The sequence below is a fragment of the Malus sylvestris genome, chromosome 9, assembly GCF_916048215.2.
Source record: "Malus sylvestris chromosome 9, drMalSylv7.2, whole genome shotgun sequence".
In the NCBI taxonomy this organism is placed as follows: Eukaryota; Viridiplantae; Streptophyta; class Magnoliopsida; order Rosales; family Rosaceae; genus Malus; species Malus sylvestris.
This window is the reverse complement of record NC_062268.1, coordinates 2,859,487-2,878,850: the sequence shown is the minus strand read 5'-3', so window position 1 is coordinate 2,878,850 and position 19,364 is coordinate 2,859,487. Positions and strand designations below refer to the sequence as shown.

Here is a 19,364-nt window from a genome sequence, read left to right as displayed (position 1 = left end):
CATAGAGGCAATTTCACCATTTCTTTAGTCACCATCGTGTGATTCACCAATGTCTGGAATTAAACACATAACGTGATGTGTGGAATACAGGTCTGGAGTTTGTCCCTGACTACGGATCACCTCGTGGTGGCTACTTATTTATTATTATTATTGAAATTTCATGATATATACAGTGGGTAGATACAAATCTTATAATTTAAACTCGTTAGCATGTGTTTTTTTCTCACAACTTTTAAGTGGTGGTAATGTTCACCACCTTATTTATCACTGTCAAATAAGTTTAAATTTTGAAATTTGTGTCCATCCTACACAAATCTCGAAATTTAAAACTATATAAAGTAAATATGATCGTAAGCATCACCATCACTTGATGATGATGAGTCGTTGGCCTGTCTACAAAAACTTGATATGATATCAGAGTAAGCCTTTTATGATAAACTCTCGCACCAACTATTATATTGTCTTGTAATTCTAGGCACCTTCGCAGATGGACTCACGAAACAGTCCATGGGACCATGACTTTGTAGGCTCCTTGTTCTCTTTCGAAGAAAGTTGAAGGGCAATTGCCACTTTACCTTTCCAAGTCCTCGGCACCTCGTGACAACTTCATGGTAAATTCTACGCACCTTCCATACGTGGGTTCGCTTAAATAACCACAACCCCCCAAATCAAACCTCACTCGATATAAAGCTCGAACCCAAAAACTTGCACAGAATTGCAAATATGTTGCCAACCGATGCTCCCCAAAAACCCCAGCAAATTACTCAAAGACCGGACTTCATCGGCCACTTCGCTTACTTCAACCTCACAATCTGCTACCTCACCACTGTGTACCGGGCGTACCGGGCCGGCGACTACCCGGTCCTCGCTTTCGTCGTGTTTTCTACGTGGCCTACTGGGGTTTGGACAAGTGTCAGCAGGTGTACAGCCGGCTGCCACATTGCGATAAGTCGGTGAAGAATGACACTACTAGAAACATGTAGAAAGGTTTGCATTTATTATCTGCTCCAAACAGACAAGTGAACAAGTACACTTTTATTCACAGAGGATGACACTAATTAAAACACACAAAAATTTGCACCAAGTGAACTACAAGAAGTACCTGAGAATTGGGGTCATCGGGCAGCAAGGGCTTAGCACGGTGTCTCCGTTCTCAACTGTTGCTCCGTTCTAAGTAAAAACCTTCAACAACCAAAACCCACAACACAAATGCGATTCAAAATCCTTAACAATCAAAACCCACAACGCAAATTCTATTAAAAAGATGTAAACTTGGGAAAAGAGCTAGGGGAAGAAGGCTTGCAGCAAATCTGAGCCTGGGCGGGAAGGTGCGAGCCAGATATCAGGGGGGAGCTCGTTGCCGAAGATCTCAGCGGTGCCGCTGAGCAGGCGGAACTTGAGAGGGGCGTCGTAGCCGACTTCGATTCTGAGCTCGCTCTCTCGGTCCAGTTTCACCTGCCTTGGTCCGCCGCCGTGCGCCATCTTCTTCTGCCAGCTTGGCTCTCGGTGCTCCAACTGGAGAGATTTTTCTGTGACCATTCACGTGTGTTTATATAAATTGTAGGATATAAATTACGTGTGATAAAAGGTTAATAATTTAAAAGTAAAAAAATTTCACTACTTTTACAAAAATACGTAATGTATCATCCGTATTCCTGTCACAACTAAAAATTTGTTCTCCGAGTGGTGCTTTATGCAGGACACAGTACAGAAGTGGCGCTTTGTATTCAATTGGGATTCCGAGTGGTTTTAAGAGTAATAAGAAACCGGAGGAATTCCGTTGGGAATTTTAAGTGTGAGTTGTATTTAATAGGGATTACTTTTACCCACCAACTGCCTTGTTTATTATTATTATTATTATTTTGTCAAAATACTTTATTTATTATTATTATTATTTATATATAAAAATTAGAGGACGAGTTAGTGATTTCGTCACGGTAGTCTATTTAATTGAAAGTCGAAAACACGAACAGAGGTATTTCAGCCTTACTATGGCCATCATCATGTAATTCATCAGTGCTAGGAATCAAACCCAAAACGTGACGTATGGAATATGGACCTGGAGTTTGTTTCTAACTAGGGTCACCTCGTGGTAGTTTCTTATTTATTATTATTATTGAAATTTCAATATATATATATATATATAGTGGATAGACACAAATCCTATAATTTAAACTTAAAAAAAATGATAACTGATGGCAAGTCACGATCCACCTTTTTCGGAGGCTGGGAAGACTCACAAAGACATTTCAGCCTCGCCACAAGTCTGGCTTCCACACCAGCAAGTGGTAGTAATGTTCACCACCTTATTTATCACTGTCAAATGATTTTAAATTTTGAGATTGGTGTCTATCCTACACAAATCTCGAAATTTAAACGTATCTAGGGTAGGTATGGTCGTGATCATCACCATTACTTGATGATGATGAGTCGTTAGCCTGTCTCTACAGAACCTTGACATGGTATCAGAGCGTGTCTTTTATGATAAACTCTCGCACCAACTATCATATTGTTGTGCATATAATAATATCGGTGTGATTAGTAGTTACCCTCAAGAAAACCTTTGGCCCATCTTGTAATTTTAGGCACCTTCGTAGAAGGATTCAAGAAACAATCCATGGGACCTTGACTTTCTAGGCTCCTTCTTGTTCTCTTTCGAAGAAAGTTGAAGGGCAATTCCCACTTCACCTTTCCAACTCCTCGGCGCTTCGTAACAACTTCAAGGTAAATTCTACGCACCTTCCATATGTGGGTTCGCTTAAATAACCACAAACCCCCCAACTCGAACCTCACTCGATCGAAAACTCGAACCCAACAACTTGCAGAGAATTGCAAATATGTTGCCAACCGATGCTCCCCAAAAACCCCCACAAATTACTCAAAGACCGGACTTCATCGGCCACTTTGCTTACTTCAACCTCACAATCTGCTACCTCACCACTATGTACCGGGCGTACCAGGCCCGCGACTACCCGGTCCTCGCTTTCGTCATTTTTGTCTACGTGGCCTACTGGGGTTTGGACAAGTGTCAGCAGGTGTACAGCCGGCTGCCACGTGGCGAGAAGTCGTTGAAGAAGGAGGTGCTGAGATTCACCTATTGTGTTTTGACAAGTGGCATCTTGTTTGGGTTTGCTTATCAGTTTGGGACGTTTATGCCCTTGGCTGTGGTGGTGCTGATGTATTTCGTTGCCGTTGCTACCAGTTTGCTGCTCTTCTATGTCTACTACTTCAAAGATGACGAAAACGGACGTTACGAAAAGATTAATGATAACTCGGACAATGTTTAATTCTTTTATTAATAGCAAAATATATGAGTAATAATGTGTAATTTGCTTGTACGAAATTATGACGCTTTTGTAACCTTAGACTCGTTACATTGTTCAACTGAACTTGTTTGTTTCGAGTCATCGTATTATTGAGTGCTTGTACTTCTGCCATTCGAGTTCAATTAAAATGATTAAATCCTTATGCTATAACCATTTGAGCTACATCTATCATGGTTTTTCTTTTCTTTTAAACAAACAAAACTTCAATTAACTAATGGAGACAATTGCAAAACAAATTTTATTACATGTAGTGGTTAATTATAGTGGACATGGTTCGACGTGGATTGGTTTTGCAGTTTTACTTCCCAGATTGAAACTAACTCACATAATATGCAGATAATTTGATTCCTGAGAATTAAAGGTGGATTAATTCCATACGATTTGACAGTTTATTTCTAAGCAACTAATTAACCTTGAAGTGATCAGGTAGTTATTACGATTTTCTACATATTTGCTAACGTTGGATATCAAATTTGTCCGATGTCATCCAAAAAGAAAATAGACCCAAATACAAATGGGGGTCAACTGAAAAATTTGAGGGAAATAAAAAAATAATACATATTTGTTGACGTGGATATCAAATTTGTCCAATGTCATCCAAAAAGAAAATAGACCCAAATACAAATGGGGTCAATTGATAATTTTGAGGGAAATAAAAAAAATACATATTTGCTGACGTGGATACCAAATTTGTCTGATGTCACCCAAAAAGAAAATAGACCCAAATACAAATGGGGGTCAATTGACAATTTTGAGGGAAATAAAGAAAATTACATATTTGCTGACATAGATACCAAATTTATCTGATGTCACCCAAAAAGAAAATAGACCCAGATACAAATACAAATAGGGTCAATTGAAAAATTTGAGGGAAATAAAAAGGAAAGCTAACGTGGATATCAAATTTGTCTGATGTCATCCAAAAAGAAAATAGACCCAAATACAAATGGGGGTCAACTGAAAAATTTGAGGGAAATAAAAAAATAATACATATTTGCTGATGTGGATATCAAATTTGTCCAATGTCATCCAAAAAGAAAATAGACCCAAATACAAATGGGGTCAATTGATAATTTTGAGGGAAATAAAAAAAATACATATTTGCTGACGTGGATACCAAATTTGTCCGATGTCACCCAAAAAGAAAATAGACCCAAATACAAATGGGGGTCAATTGACAATTTTGAGGGAAATAAAGAAAATTACACATTTGCTGACGTAGATACCAAATTTATCTGATGTCACCCAAAAAGAAAATAGACCCAGATACAAATACAAATAGGGTCAATTGAAAAATTTGAGGGAAATAAAAAGGAAAATTGGAGAAGTGGGGTATCGATCCCCATACCTCTCGCATGCTAAGCGAGCGCTCTACCATCTGAGCTACATCCCCATGTGTGATTTGTACCGTCTGATTTTGGTATATGATATTGTGGTGACTGGCGAGTCTGTTCAAGTTGTTGGTTTCACTTGGTCACTTCCACGCCTGTCCCTGCTGAGAGCGACCAGCGGTGTTCCAAAATGTTGAGACGATTCCTGCTACAAGCTTCCGCCGCTCGCCGCCGTCTTCCCAACTCCCACTTTCCTTCACCATGCTCAGCTCCTTTAGTTCCCAACCGTTCTGTTTCGTCAACATCTTATTCTTCTTCTTCTTCTTCCCAAATCCCACACAGTCCTTTCGTCGAACAGTTGGAGGACAACCCCGACCAAACCGCCACTCAACCCACCACCTCCATCGACGTCGACCGCTCCGCCCTATACAACCCAGCTGGTAACCGCCACCAATCCGTAATTTGCATTCACTAATTGGTTTTTCTCATTAATTTCTTATTTTTTTCAATTAATTTTTGTGGCAGAGCATTCCCATGAACCCACTTCGGACTCTGAGCTCGTCAAGCACCTCAAGGGAATCATCAAGGTTTGTTTTTTCTTTTATTTTCTCCATTATTTTGATATGGGTTACTGTAAATGTTGCAATTTGAGCGACAATGTGGTTATGGATGTGGGTTTTTTTTATCAGTTCCGCGGCGGCCCAATCTCCGTTGCTGAGTATATGGAGGAAGTTCTGACAAATCCAAAAGCCGGATTCTACATGAATCGAGATGTTTTTGGAGCTGGAGGTGATTTTATAACCTCCCCTGAAGTCAGCCAGATGTTTGGGGAGGTAAATTTATTGTTGTTGGATTGTTAATTACTCGATAATTATTTATCGAATTCAATTGGGATTTTCTCTAGGAATTTGATTGTTGAATAGAAAATGATTTGTTGTTTGCTCTGCTTGTTTGAATCTAGATGGTTGGTGTTTGGGCAATGTCTCTGTGGGAGCAAATAGGACAGCCTGATAAAGTGAACCTAGTAGAGCTAGGTCCGGGAAGAGGAACTCTCGTGGCCGACCTTCTTCGTGTATGTACTGGCTTTGCTCATTTGAACTTCTTTATTGTTAATGCTATACAAATGGAAATACAGTAACAAAATTTAGTTTCTTTGTTGCCTAGGGTGCATCAAAATTTAAGAACTTCACCAAATCATTGCACGTACACATGGTAGAATGCAGTCCTGCGTTGCAGAAACTTCAGTACCAGAAGCTGGAATGTGCAGACGAAGAGGTTTCAGATGGCAAAAGGACTATAAGCGCGTTGGCTAAAACTCCTGTATCTTGGCATGCCACATTGGAAGACGTTCCTACAGGATGTATGTTGTTATGTTCTTATCGTATTCCAAGGAAGATGAACTTATTTGTACGTATGTGCACTGGAATGGAATGAAAAGACCTCTAGGTTGCATGTACTAGCAGTTGAATGAAATGACCTCTAGTTTTTCTTTCTGCAACAACTTGTTTGCAGATAGTTTAGTTTTGTATTTGTAAGTGATGCTTTTTATTTTACTTCGGATAAGACGATATCAGGAGAAGGAAATAGCATGCGTACCTAGATTCTCATAGGATTGGTGGATGCATTATGTAACACTAACTTGGCATCGATTTACATGCATCTTGCTGGATATAGTATTGCCGAAGATAATTAGTACGTTCATTAGTTTATAAAAATCAGTCCCTTGTTATGATTAAGCCATTATAGCTCTTCCAGTTGTTGTGCAATATAATTAGTATTGTATCTTAACACTTGGAAGCGTGAATGTGACAGCTTGTTTTCTTCCCCATGAACTGACTGTAGCTTTCTTGATTATCGTTTCAGTGCCATCTATCATCATAGCCCACGAGTTTTATGATGCTTTACCAGTTCATCAATTTCAGGTTTGTGTGGTCCATTTGTGATCTATATCACCAAATGCTCGCTCTATGAATATTGTTTCATTCTCTTAAGGATTTCATTATCTTTTTTGTTTTCTGCAGAAAGCTGCTCGTGGCTGGTCTGAGAAAATGATTGATATTGCTGAAGATTCAACGTAAGGATGTAAAATAGAATTACTCTCTTTTGCAGATGCTTGCACAAAAGAATTGTGTTATTCGATACTCATAAATATTGTTTAGGTTTCGTTTTGTTCTGTCTTCACAGCCTACACCAGTGACTCTTTATCTTGCAAAACGCTGCAAATGGGCTGGAAATGAAGAAATAGCAAAGCTTCAACATATCGAGGTTTGCCCCAAAGCAATGGAGTTGACTCAAACTATTGCTGAAAGAATTGCTTCCGATGGAGGTGGAGCTCTTATAATTGACTATGGCCTCAATGGAGTAGTATCAGATAGTCTGCAGGTCTGTTGCTATTCCAATTCTTGTTTCGGTAGTCTCTTCAAGACGTGAATCATGCATACTGCTTCTTGTCATTCTAACTTTTGCAATACTTTAATTTTGTTGCAGGCCATTCGGAAACATAAATTTGTCAACATTCTGGATGATCCGGGGTCTGCTGATCTTAGTGCATATGTTGATTTTGCTTCCATCCGGCACTCTGCTGAGGAAATTTCAGGTACGCCGTCTCATTAGTCTTTCTTTAAGTATTATATTTCCATGGATTGGGTTCAAGAACAGGTTGAGGATACTTAATATCTTTGCAGGAGAGATTTCTGTCCATGGCCCGATTACTCAGTCTCAGTTCCTTGGTTCTCTTGGGATAAATTTCCGAGCGGAAGCATTAACACAGAACTGTACAGAAGAACAATTTGAGTCTCTAAGGAACGGATACTGGCAACTGGTTGGCGAGGGTGAGGCCCCCTTCTGGGAGGGGCCTGATGAAAAAGCGCCCATCGGAATGGGCACTCGGTATTTGGCAATGGCCATTGTGAACAAGAATCAAGGAGTTCCTGTTCCATTTTAGTGAAACCCCAAAAAATGGTAGTATTTGGATGAGATTTATTGCATGCGCACTAGTTGAGGTTCTGTCATATTTTTGCAAATTAAATTGCTTTGATGTTCTAAATGATAAATAGATTGAATGAATTCGTTGCATCTTGTTGTATACGTGAGGATTTATCTCCACGCTCTTTTTATTTTCTTGACGTGAATGTGAAGCTAAGCCTTTCTTTTTCGGAAGACACATGATAAGTAGAAAAAAAAAGAAGGAAAATGCATTTGGCATTTGTGATGGAGAGATTTCTCAACGCGTCAGAAACACATGTTGATACCTTAAGTGTAATAATATAATTAATTAAAAACTTGAAAAGAATCTTAACCCATTACATTATTGCACGACCGAATCATGTTCCGGCATACTGAAAACTTTGTGCGTTGATTTGCTCTCCTAAAACGCACGACGCAACCCAGACTAAAAAGGGTACAAACGACATTTCGTAATTTTCATATTCTCAAATTCACCCCTAAATTCGTTTGTCTTATGCAATTGGCCCCTCGATAATATTAGACGGTACCGTGACATAATTTTACATCGAGTCATCGTTGGAAGATAGATCGAGAGAGAGAGAGAGAGAGAGAGAATGGGGGCGATTCTGTCAAGCTTGATGGGCGCCGGCGGAGCGCCGGCAGACGACTCGGCAGGGGAGGAGTCCGGAGTGACGTCGTTTAACTCGTCGGAGAGATGGCAGCTTCACTTGAAAACCCATGAGGAATCCTCCCAGCTGGTACTCGCCGAAGCATATTTTTAATTTTTAATTTTTTTAATTTTGATTGTTTGAGTGTTGAAATTAGTGAGAGATTAGGGATCTGTATTTACTATTTTATTGACTTAATGATTTGCATAAATTGGGGAACGTGAAGCTGGTGGTCGATTTCTCGGCGTCGTGGTGCGGGCCCTGCCGGTTCATAGAGCCCGCCATCCGCGCCATGGCCGCCAAGTTCACCGACGTCCAGTTCGCCAAGATCGACGTCGACGAGCTATCTGTAAGTCCTTCCAAACTTTTGCTAATATTTGAAAGTGAGCTAGAACCACATTTATTTTTGGAAGTGCTTTTATGTTAAGAAGTGATATCTTTCATCAAGCTGAAGCACCTTCAAGTGCTATTCCAAGAAGTACAACTTGGATTATTTGTGGATTTTTATACCAGTGCTTCCAGTAAAAGCCCTTATGCGTACAAGTGCTTTATAGAGAAGCATTTCCAATCGGATCAAGATTTCTGCCAAACTTAGACAAAAACGCTTTTAATTGTAGCCTTTGGACCATATTGCGTTTTGTTTCTGAACTAGGGGTGTTTTTGGTCCTGTAGAAAGTGGCGCAGGAATTCGGTGTGCAGGCAATGCCAACGTTCGTCCTGTTGAAGAAGGGGAAGGAAGTGGATCGGGTGATCGGAGCGAAAAAAGATGAGCTCGAGAAAAAGGTCGAGAAACACCGCTCTGTCTAAGATCAGAGTTCGTGTTTTACATTTGCAGTTTTAATTGGTAAGACCTGATATGCTATAGAAGCTTTCTTGCCAGTGTTTGTGCCAATGCATATATTGTACACTATAAAAGGGAACCGTATTCATAACTCCCCGAGACCCCGAGACCCCGAGACTCGGAGACTCGGACAGTGTATGCTTGCTAGGTTGTGTCAATGTGTAGGTTCTTCAGCCTCACCGCTGATTCCACAGCCCTTTCAGGTTGTGCAATTCCCTCAGCCAGCATAAACATTCATAAGTATGTAATTTCGTATAATCTCGTGATGTAGAAATATCGTCGCAGTTTAAATACAATGTGTGTTGTACCTGGCAATCTCAACTCGCAGTTTCGCCTCTTTAGCCATCAGATTGAGTTCTCTAGGAATAGTGAGATCCCCCGAACATCGTGGCGTTAGGTGGTTGGCCAATTTTGAAACGTTAAGTCCTTAATTTACTAAAAGAATAGTTGAAGAGATCAATTTCAACTGACGTATAGTTCAGGTGGCCGAACGTCAGAATCAAAACAAGAAAGTAAAACCAGAGAGGAGGGGAGAGAAATGCAGGCTCTCTATTTCGATTTTCGACTCCCATCTCAACAACATTTATCTGTGGTTTTCAGCTGTTAGTAATCCAAATCTACTCCAGAGGTTGTCAAAATTTGGCCTTGGTTGCTCCACCAACCAAAGTTCCATGTGCATCAAGACGAGCACAAGAACAACAAAGGATGTAAAAAGCAAAGAACGAGGCGCGGCGGTAAGGGTACGTTGCTACTTTCCATTAGAATTAGCATGCTTATGGAAAGGCCAGAGATTTACCAGGCGCTCGAGCACCGCTGCGCTTTTTGAGAAATAGCCTGTGAATCCTGCTGGAGTCGATGCCGGAGGAAAATCTTCCGCCGGCATAGCAAACGAGCGTATCATCTTCTCCATTTTATCTAATGTTAGATACGATCCCACTTCTTGCAACCTCTCCGGACCCATAACCGGTAGTGTGTGCTCTTGACGCAAAAACGTAGCCTTACTGTCATTCTTCTGCCATGCACAAGATAAAACACAGCTTAGTTTGTTCTTCCTATCACCGGTAGTGTGTGTTCTTCCTATCATTTCAATTGTATTACCTCCAATGGCGATAGGTCTGCACCACGGCTAAAGGTCAGTTCCACGCGGAACTTTTTTGTGTCTTCGAGAGCTACCTGCAATTTCAGTTTCAAAAATACATTGGTCTCGGGATAATTTATACGCGCGATAATACTAATCAAGGTATCATGATTGGGAGTCGTGATTATACTAGTGAACGCATATGGCGTCTTATACTACTTATGACTATGCTTGGAAACCATTTACTTACTGCTGTGTTCTCGAACATCCTCAGAACTATATAACTCATGTAGTCAAGCTCCTTAGTATTGTATAAACGCTCCAAAGCACTATGGCAAACGAGGCCATCCTCTCCTTGAAGAGACTCGTCCAGGTTACAGTAACGGAGAACATTCATTAGAGAGTGGATGTGAGATTCCTGTCATTCCAAAATTTTCATTAATTTACATGAATCATGTTCAAAGATAAAGAAAATGTACATAGAAGTATATACTTACTGATGTAAAGTACAGGCGCGTCCGCACATGCCGTTCGGGCGTTCTGACATTTGCATACCTATCAAGGCAATGAAGAGTTTGTTAATATCAATTAGAAAGATCCATGATAGAAACGATGAGCGGGGAAGTGAGGTTCTCTTGTATTACTTTGGATCCAAACGATATTGGGTCTCTTTGTCATCGTCGTCGTCCTGATCTATCGATATCTCGCTTGTTGTACTGGGTCTCCTCGTATCTTCGTTCTTAGCAGAAGGCTTTGGCGTATCACTTGTGCTAGATTTTCTGTCATCAATCTTAACATGAAGCTTGGGGTGATGCTTCTTATCTTCCTTCTCGGTATTGGTTGAATTTGAATGTTCATCCTGATCACTCTTTGGTTCAGCAGCAACGCTGATGGCTTCTTCACGAGTATTCCTCAGGTCAATCATTATCTTACCCAACAAACGACGAGCAATCTGAACGAAAAGGAAAGATAATGTAGCATATCGATAGGGAGTAAAATACAATTTGATGAGGAGCCTGGAGCGAATGCAATGTACCAACCGAGAAACTCGGGAGAATGCGTATAAAATATCTACTACTCTAGTTCATGATATTTCTGACATAAAGAGTAATACGAAAGGGGCATGCTGACGGGAAGGCTACCTTTGAACCAATATTGAGCTTCTGTGTTGGATTAATGCCATACTCATTTGGGATGACTCCATCTGCAAGCAACTGCAATTACCCTACCACAGAGGAGTCAGTCTAATTTTGACGACCGACGCATTTGAAAAGGAAGGCGTGATGCTCAAGAGCAGAATATGAATAGTCCATTAGGCACACTTTGCTATACAATAAAAACATCTTGGCTCACGATTACGACTTTACCTGAGCAATTTTGAATAGCTCATCCAGACCTTCTAGATTAAGATGTGCGTTATGCAGGAGATCGTATCTGTAAAGTAATCACAGATCATATAAATAACATTCAGCCAACAAAAAAAAAACTCAGGACTATTGTAAGAAAATTGGCATTCCCCTTCTTCTGGCTTCCCATATCAAACAATATGAGAAATGCATAGTCCCACATGAGCTACGTTGGATAAGACCACGCGATAAAATATGGGAAAGCACAATGAGCCTACTTCTCTATGCAGCCATGAACAAGTTCCAAATTCTCTTGTATAGTTAGGTTGGACTGGAATCCAACTTAAAACTTTTATAACAATGATGCAGCAAAATATTCACACATGAGAGTAGCTAATTGCATAAATTTGTTATATTATGTAAAAAGAGATGAAAACTGACAACTCACTTGCACGAGTCATAAACATCTGGAATTTGTGTTAAGTCGAATCGTCTGCCAGGAAAACCAATGTCAACAAAACTGTCAGTCTATGAGCAATCACATCATTTTGAGCCACTATATTATTACATAAAGTACTAGGTAACTGTCAATTGAAAAGAATACAAGAATATAAACAAATTTAAGAGTTTGATGCCCCAAAAGATATTTCATAACTTGGAAAAAAAACCGTTGCATCTTTTATGCCCCCTTGTGGCAAATAATTTGAATAAATGCAACAATAATCAAATTAAAATAAATATTAAAAACAAAATGATGTGCTAGAACTTACTCTTTTCGTTCATTGTACAAGTCCTTTGCAAGCTTCCTCCATCGAGCATACATCAAAAGGAATCCCTCACTACCGCATGGTAATCCAGCAGCAATACGATCAACATCTATGTTAGTCTTACCAAGGGCCCTTGCTTGGTCATAAGGAAGTATTACATCATCTGAGCTTGTCTTTGTAAGTTCCTCATTTTCTTTCTTTGCTAGCAGTCTTACTTGTTCAGTGACCTTCTTAGTCAATTTTACCTATTCAACGGATACAAAACATTAAGAGAAAAAAAAGGGGGGCGGTAAAGTAAAGGATTATTTGGAAAGATTTAAAACAGAACTGTTGCAATTGTCATAATTCATAAAGTCTATATTAGCATGCTACTAAATGAGGAATAACAGACTTGATACGGGACAAAAAAAACTGTAGGTAAGGAAACCGAATGCAATTACCAATTTAGGTAGAAGTTCGGAAGCATCTAAAGGCAGACCACCTCCATCAGCCATCCAAGGAGGTGTTGCACTGTTATTACCCGTCTTTAAACCAGAAGTAATAATCTCATTCAACCTAGCCTGCAGGAGAAGTATGTGAAAAAGAGAATCACACGATCACATAATTGTTAAAGAAGAAGCATTCTCAAATATGGGCTCCCCCACACCAAAAACTAAAACAAATCAACCTATGAAAATGATAGACAAACCTTTGCTTCGTCCATCTCAACACTTGCATTGTCTAGTCCATCCAACATAGAGGAGTCCTTGCTAACAAGGGAAACCTTAAGAAAGGGAATAAATTCAGTCATGCACCTTGACTTCCGAAAGCAGTCACAATTATGTAAAAAAAAAAAACTACAGACCAGGATTGGTGTTAGCTGCCCTTCAAGATCAAGTAGGCCTTTAGCAAAAGCAGCGGCAGACATCTGTAAACAGATATATTGTAAATAATGTAACTCATCAATGATGAAAATTTCAGGGGTTAATGACCATAACAATTAGGAAATTCACTCCATTTAAATAGAGATCAAATTTGACAAGAAGAAAAAGGGAGGAATATATAAAAACTATATAAACCCACGATCACTATGAGATTATACCTGCACACGGCCCTCATCGGAGCTGTAGATTTTAAGATCATGACGATAGGTGCTATGGAGGCGAAGCAGGCCGGTACCTTCACCTGTAATTGTGTACAAATTTATTATGAGAAGTACCCAAAGAAAATAATTCTGAAACGAAGTAGCACTGTGAGCAACTTTGTAGAGGCAAAGCTGACTATATCTTCAAGATATATGTACTCCAGTAAACAGGCAAACAAGTTGATACTAAAAAAAAAATTGAAAAAGAACTGTGACTATTACCTGGATACATATTATTCCGAAAATATCTACCCAGCTCCTCAGCCTGCAAACAAGTGAAAGAAGAAAAGAAAAAAAACAAGAAGAATGAATATAACACTATGATTTTAGGACAATGAGGGCGCTTAAATTACAATGTAGAAGTCCATGAACAAAACAAAAATCAATCAATACCTGCTTTCTTCCAGCATGTGTAAGGACACCCCCATATTTAAGAACCATCAAAGCTTCAACCGGGCGTTCTTCCTCACCTTCCCCATTACTTTTTGCCACTTTAACCCACTTTAATGGCTTTAGTTGAACCTTCCTATAAATACCAGAGAAATGGCCCCCCTTGATAAACATAAGCATGAAAACAGCACATGATTATAACCATGACGCAGTATAACAGTGTATCAAAACAATTCTGAAGTACAAGATTAAGACATTTTGGCAACTAGTCAATCTTTAAATCACCGACCCAGTACAATTATCTTCATTTAGCACATCTTTTCAGCCCGATTTTGAGTATCAGTAATTAGCTTAGATGATACACTGTAAGTAATCTTATGAAAGCAATCCAGATTGATTTATGAAACGAATGTTCAAGTACAAAAAAAGTGAGCATTCCCCTGATAGTTCGTGGAAGTAGTAAAAGTGTTAGCCTAGAAGCCATTTCACTTTCTGTTGAGAATTGCATGACAAAATGAACAGATAAGCAATAAACTCTCATATTAGAATTATACCACATGAACCTATAAAGCACAAAGGTAAATTCAATTCCTGATGAAAAAAAGGAAGGAGAAATTATAACTAATAACATTGAATTACAAAAAGCAGAAATTCCAAATAAAATAGATACCTCCTCAAGCACTGCTTTAACTTGACGAAGCTTTTCAGCATGTTCAATGTCTTCTGCCTCACTATCACTTTCTCGATCTGGTCTAGACAATGTAAAGAGTCCTCATTAATTAAGAACCCTCACCAGTGCAATCATATGAGAACCAGCTAACAAAGATAATTAGGGTGTTTCCTGATATGACTTTAAACATGAATTTCAAAGAATGGGAAAAGGGATGGAAGGTGAGTTTCATACGGTTACATCACCAATTATTTGTTAACTAAAATAAGAAGAAAATTTAATCTTAAAATAGATACCTAGTACGAGGTACCAGCATTCGTGTGGCATCTAATAAATCTTGCAATTGGACAGCACTTTTCAATTTCGTCTGCAAAATGAGAGCCAATACCAATGGTCAGTTTATACAATATGTTAACCAAAATAAATGACAAGGTCTAAAAGGCAAATCAATCACCTCGGATCTAGGTCGTCCACCATTGTACTTAAGCATCAAGTTTAGCAGCTTTTCCTCAGTAACCTTCAGCTTTACCTTCTGTTTGGGAGTTCTATCACCACTGCCAAAGCAAAACAGAGATGAGAAGAGAAAACAAGCAAATCAACTAAGTAAAAAAACTGAGAGAAATAGACATACTGACGAATAATAGCAATAACACAACGTAGCTCCTCCGACTGCCCAAATGCACCAATGATTCCACTTCCTTGACGAGTTAGTCTCTCAGTAGGTTGGCTTGGTTCATTGACTTTCCATGGTAATGTTGGTGGAATTGCAGAAGAAAGATGAGGAGCCTTGGCATCTAAAAGTAACTTCCTGAGCACACAAGCAGCATCATCATAATACCTGTATTGCAAAGTAACATCATTTATTTTTGTGCCCACACAGGAAAAACCTGATTTAGAGCACCTTCATGATTAATCCAATCATTATAAAGAAATTTACTTGTGAGAGTTCTTTACGAAACTCCATCCATTTACGTCACAAACATAGGAGCGTCCCTCACAGCGCAAAAGGTCAAACCCACAAACCTGCAAAAAATTAGAAGAATTAAAAAAATAAATCCAAAGTAAAAATAGTTATAAGCAAATCATCATAGAGAGAAATTAATGCATATGTGTCTAGTCTAGCCCTTGACCATCACAGCAAAACTTAACTTTCTATTATGAATACTTAGGTAATATTACACTAGAAACACAACATAAAGGAGTTCTATGCATATATCACCAGCTCACATGACATTGGAAGGTAGCTTAGTTTGTTAACCCGTAAAAAAGGTCGTACCCAGTGCACAAGGCTCCCGCTTTACGCAGGGTCTGGGAGAGGTGAATGTCGGCTAGCCCCCATTTATGGAGAGGCTGCTTCCAAGTCTCGAACCCGAGACCTACCGCTCATAGGCGAAGGCACTTGCCATCGCACCAAGTGCGACCTCTAGCTTAGTTTGTTAACCCGTAATTAAGGAAAAATATTGTAGCAGCAGAATTGTTTTTTCCCAATTTTAAAAAAATAATTTTAAAAAGATCAAGAAATAACACAAATATATCCCAAACATGTGAGATTAATGAAGCTATCAGTACGTTCACAGTATCAGAAGACAAACTTAACTACTGGAACACAAGAGAATATTAAAGCAACATCAAACCAGTTACTACAACTAATAATTAGCCTTGTAATATCCAGACCATTTGATACCACATTTGAGTTACATACCGCTTGCCTAAATGCAATGCAGACCTCCCTTGCCATTTGCTTCTCAGTGGGTGTCAGTAAAACAGGATACCTCACCTGTCAAACGAATTAACAAGCAAACATCACTTTCAACCCTCATTCGGCAGTAGCAATGTATCAATTCACCCCAGTATTTCCTGCTTGCAGTATGCTATCTGCTTTACCAAAAAAAAACCTGGCCCAGACACCATCTTCGTTAAGGATTGGTCATTACATCATTGGTTGAACCAGGCATTTTAATAACTTTCATTCTAAATATGTAAAGAGAATGTCTATCAACATTGGTATTCCGAAGCAACATGGAAAATTCACCACTGGAAATAAAAAATTAACAAGATTACAAGAAATAGGAAATCAGAAATTCAGATGAGAGAGGGACAGCGAGAATAATCAGCCAAACAAGAAGAACAACCAAACATATCTTACATACAGTACTTACTTCCTTGCCATCAGGATTTCTCATGACAACACCATCAACAACAGGAGACTTCCTTGCCTCAGCATGTGCATATTCAGGTCCCACTGTATACACCTGTATTATTTGACAAGAAGAGAAAAATTATTTATGAAAGACATTTAAATGTTGGAGTATACAACCAAGTTAGAAGAAAATAATGGCCTCAAACATTGAAAATGCACAGATAGAATTGTGTAAGCAGTCTCTTCTAAATGACATGCAACTTGAAATGTTAAGGATGCGTTAGACTAATGAGAGAGGATACAAGGATGCAAAATAGTAAGAAGAAATGTTTTTTTCTTTTCTTTTTCTCATGATAGCACTTGACCTTATTATCAAGTGAAATTAAGAATAATGAGAGGTCTCAAACCCAAACCATCCAACCTTGACATCTGTTCCTCCAGTTGGCATGAATTCCTCGTATATATAAGAGCCTTCACGTCTCACTCGTCTAACATCCGGATGGAAATCACTAGATCGGTTACCAACCTAAAATCAGACGATAAAAACATAAATGAATGATCATGGATAATAAACATAGAAATCTTAAGTCATAAAGAGATTAATCTCAAACTTGATATGCTGCTAGCCACGTGTAACATTTACATATCCGTACTACTTTCGTTTTTTATGTTCAAGGTCACGGTCAACCAAAAATTCAACCTGGCGACAATAATTTGGCTTGTGTGCAAGAAGAAAAAACTAGAAGCCCAGAGCAAATCAAGTATCTAACAGCTACAAGACTTCAGTAAACTTTCCCGTACATGAATTACCTTGCTTTCAAATATTTTTCATATCACACGTCTGAACAGACAGAAGACACAAACTCTCATTTTGAGCAAACAAATAAGCAGTTAAAACCTCACCTTCCGAAACAATTCCTTCATTCCTCCACCTGCCGAACTGGGATAATATATCATTATACTATGATCATCCCCTTCAAAGAAGCAAAAGACAAGAGTCAATAACATTATTCTTAATATACAACCCAAAAGCAATAACAGGTGCACAAAAAAAAGTTAACAAAAGAAGCAATAATGGATTCTCCTAACGTTTTAGCTGTTGAGTATTGACTAGGATTAGGATTTAGCGAAAACAACATTCAAACAGAAGCATACAAATTTTACCAGCCATAATATAATGAAAATAAATCATATTAAGATAAAACAACTAATTCATAAATGTTGGAAATAAGTTGACCTTCAACTGGCTTCTCTACAAATGGCTTCCAGAAACGATTACCATGAACCTCAACAAAATCTTCTTCCTCAATAAAATAGTCCAGCTCTTGATAAGGTACTTCTCTATTTACAAGGGCATATCTGGGAACAGAGACTCCGTGCATTTCAAGATGCTTCAATCCACCAAAGTAATATATTAGTTACTGACATTCTACTTTTATAACCATAAATATTCGAAACACTAAGTTCATGCATAAAGATACAGTTAAAAGGTGTATGGAGGGGGATAGTGGAAAACCTTAATAAGATGAAATTCATAACCATACCTCATAAACCTTCCTCCGGTCATGGAGAAGGTGTTGCGGCTCCAACTCATTTACTAGAAAAGGCCTGGATAAAAAAACCAGATAGTTAGAGAATAAACAGCAGTCCTTTAGTCCAAATATAACAGAATCGATGAATCAAATAGAAACTGTACATAAACAACAGAGCTTACTTCCTTAAAGCAGCATATGCCTCAGCCTTTTCCAGAGGATAGCCGGAGGAATGAAAGGCAATCAAGCAGTCACAAATTGGCCAGCTGACATACAATAACAGTGCAACTAAATTAGTCACCTAAAATTCATGTATTGCAAACAGTCATCAAGTTAATGAAACTAGAAATTATCACCATAACAGAACACGAACCCTTCAAGCTGTTTCACTCACACACGCATTTTTATCTCCCACACACCCCTCTCAATTTCCAGCCGTTGGATTGAATGAATTGACGAAGATCAAAGGCCAAAAATTAACAGGGGTGTGTGGGAGGTAAAAATGGGTGTGTGGATAGCACCACATAATGTGCGAAAACACATGCTATTACGATAATCAATACGAAAAAATACCTTTCAATTGGATCTTCAAGAATGACTCTATCCCTAAAATGTATGATCTACGAGAACATTTCACAGCAAGACATGTATAAGATTATGGCATAAAATCGACATTGCGTGTATATTTGCACAATAAAACGACCAACAACACAACACTTCCTAAAACTTTTTCGATACGTAAACACAATAATCATCGGTAAAAAATGGATAATTAGATCGAACTCGAAAACAAGAACAATTTCGACACGAAAATTCAATGAGAAAACAAAATCAGCACCTCAAATTCGCCAAACGCTTGCAGCCTTTCGAGAATCTGCCCCATGGGCGCCGAAAACACCTGCAGAAAACGAACAAGTTCATTGTATACATACATTGTTCAATATACATACATGACTGCTTTCGAAGCGTACACAAAAGTGAGCAAAAAGGAAAAGATGAACCTCGGGGCCGCATTTCACCTTCTTTTCCATCACACAAACTCCAATCTTTATCTTCTCTCCGGTTTCTCTCTCCTGCTCCTCCTCCATCTCCATCTCTCTCTCTCTAACTCTTCACTCCCACAGCTCAAATCCGACCGAAGCAGAACAACAAAAGCTCGTCACCGTCGTTCGACCACAGAGAGCCGCTATATATACACGAATACGT

The 19,364-nt window shown here is 38.9% G+C and overlaps 3 protein-coding genes and 1 non-coding gene across 6 annotated transcripts; 2 read left to right on the top strand and 2 right to left on the bottom strand.

Annotated features, from left to right (window-relative positions):
- Positions 1–4,646: 4,646 nt before the first annotated feature.
- Positions 4,647–4,719, bottom strand: TRNAA-AGC (transfer RNA alanine (anticodon AGC)). The gene has a single exon. It is a non-coding gene; the product is annotated as a tRNA-Ala (tRNA).
- Positions 4,720–4,724: 5 nt separating this feature from the next.
- LOC126583659 (uncharacterized) lies at positions 4,725–7,740 on the top strand. The gene is made up of 10 exons (XM_050248130.1): positions 4,725–5,097; positions 5,183–5,244; positions 5,347–5,490; positions 5,619–5,729; positions 5,822–6,017; positions 6,521–6,579; positions 6,679–6,731; positions 6,817–7,039; positions 7,145–7,253; positions 7,342–7,740. The coding sequence occupies exons 1-10, from the start codon at positions 4,848–4,850 to the stop codon at positions 7,599–7,601; spliced, it is 1,467 nt and encodes a 488-aa protein (XP_050104087.1). The 5' UTR covers positions 4,725–4,847; the 3' UTR covers positions 7,602–7,740.
- Positions 7,741–8,153: 413 nt separating this feature from the next.
- Positions 8,154–9,408, top strand: LOC126583680 (thioredoxin H2-like). The gene is made up of 3 exons (XM_050248180.1): positions 8,154–8,361; positions 8,498–8,620; positions 8,944–9,408. Exons 1-3 carry the CDS (start codon positions 8,218–8,220, stop codon positions 9,076–9,078), a joined length of 402 nt encoding a protein of 133 aa, XP_050104137.1. The 5' UTR covers positions 8,154–8,217; the 3' UTR covers positions 9,079–9,408.
- Positions 9,409–9,642: 234 nt separating this feature from the next.
- Positions 9,643–19,327, bottom strand: LOC126583653 (inositol hexakisphosphate and diphosphoinositol-pentakisphosphate kinase VIP1-like). 3 transcript variants are annotated; one of them, XM_050248119.1, is made up of 30 exons: positions 19,178–19,327; positions 18,997–19,056; positions 18,732–18,778; positions 18,341–18,424; positions 18,171–18,234; positions 17,864–18,017; positions 17,530–17,600; positions 17,048–17,152; positions 16,646–16,738; positions 16,189–16,263; positions 15,424–15,509; positions 15,118–15,324; positions 14,941–15,040; positions 14,783–14,853; positions 14,487–14,568; positions 13,820–13,978; positions 13,649–13,691; positions 13,385–13,467; positions 13,148–13,210; positions 12,992–13,066; positions 12,744–12,863; positions 12,307–12,548; positions 11,985–12,029; positions 11,558–11,624; positions 11,333–11,404; positions 10,835–11,142; positions 10,688–10,745; positions 10,441–10,608; positions 10,211–10,285; positions 9,643–10,124 (listed from the first exon to the last, which is right to left on the bottom strand). In XM_050248119.1, exons 1-30 carry the CDS (start codon positions 19,250–19,252, stop codon positions 9,861–9,863), a joined length of 3,216 nt encoding a protein of 1,071 aa, XP_050104076.1. In that variant the 5' UTR covers positions 19,253–19,327; the 3' UTR covers positions 9,643–9,860. The 3 variants fall into 3 exon arrangements, with proteins under 3 accessions (XP_050104076.1, XP_050104074.1, XP_050104075.1); XM_050248117.1 differs by having other exon boundaries at positions 19,160–19,313; XM_050248118.1 differs by having other exon boundaries at positions 9,643–10,121; positions 19,160–19,313.
- Between the last annotated feature and the right edge of the window lie 37 nt (positions 19,328–19,364).

What these genes read in the sequence shown, in the direction of transcription:
- LOC126583659 (XM_050248130.1), top strand. Translation starts at nt 4,848, where the DNA reads ATGTTGAGACGATTCCTGCTACAAGCTTCCGCCGCTCGCCGCCGTCTT. An exon ending in CGCCCTATACAACCCAGCTG is followed by an intron (nt 5,098 to 5,182) that starts GTAACCGCCACC and finishes TTTTTGTGGCAG; the next exon opens with AGCATTCCCATGAACCCACT. An exon ending in TACCAGTTCATCAATTTCAG is followed by an intron (nt 6,580 to 6,678) that starts GTTTGTGTGGTC and finishes TGTTTTCTGCAG; the next exon opens with AAAGCTGCTCGTGGCTGGTC.
- LOC126583680 (XM_050248180.1), top strand. Translation starts at nt 8,218, where the DNA reads ATGGGGGCGATTCTGTCAAGCTTGATGGGCGCCGGCGGAGCGCCGGCA. An exon ending in ATGAGGAATCCTCCCAGCTG is followed by an intron (nt 8,362 to 8,497) that starts GTACTCGCCGAA and finishes GGGAACGTGAAG; the next exon opens with CTGGTGGTCGATTTCTCGGC. An exon ending in TCGACGTCGACGAGCTATCT is followed by an intron (nt 8,621 to 8,943) that starts GTAAGTCCTTCC and finishes TTGGTCCTGTAG; the next exon opens with AAAGTGGCGCAGGAATTCGG.
- LOC126583653 (XM_050248117.1), bottom strand. Translation starts at nt 19,252, where the DNA reads ATGGAGATGGAGGAGGAGCAGGAGAGAGAAACCGGAGAGAAGATAAAG. An exon ending in TTGTACAATGAACGAAAAGA is followed by an intron (nt 12,030 to 12,306) that starts GTAAGTTCTAGC and finishes TTTTCCTGGCAG; the next exon opens with ACGATTCGACTTAACACAAA. An exon ending in GATGTTTATGACTCGTGCAA is followed by an intron (nt 11,625 to 11,984) that starts GTGAGTTGTCAG and finishes ATTACTTTACAG; the next exon opens with ATACGATCTCCTGCATAACG.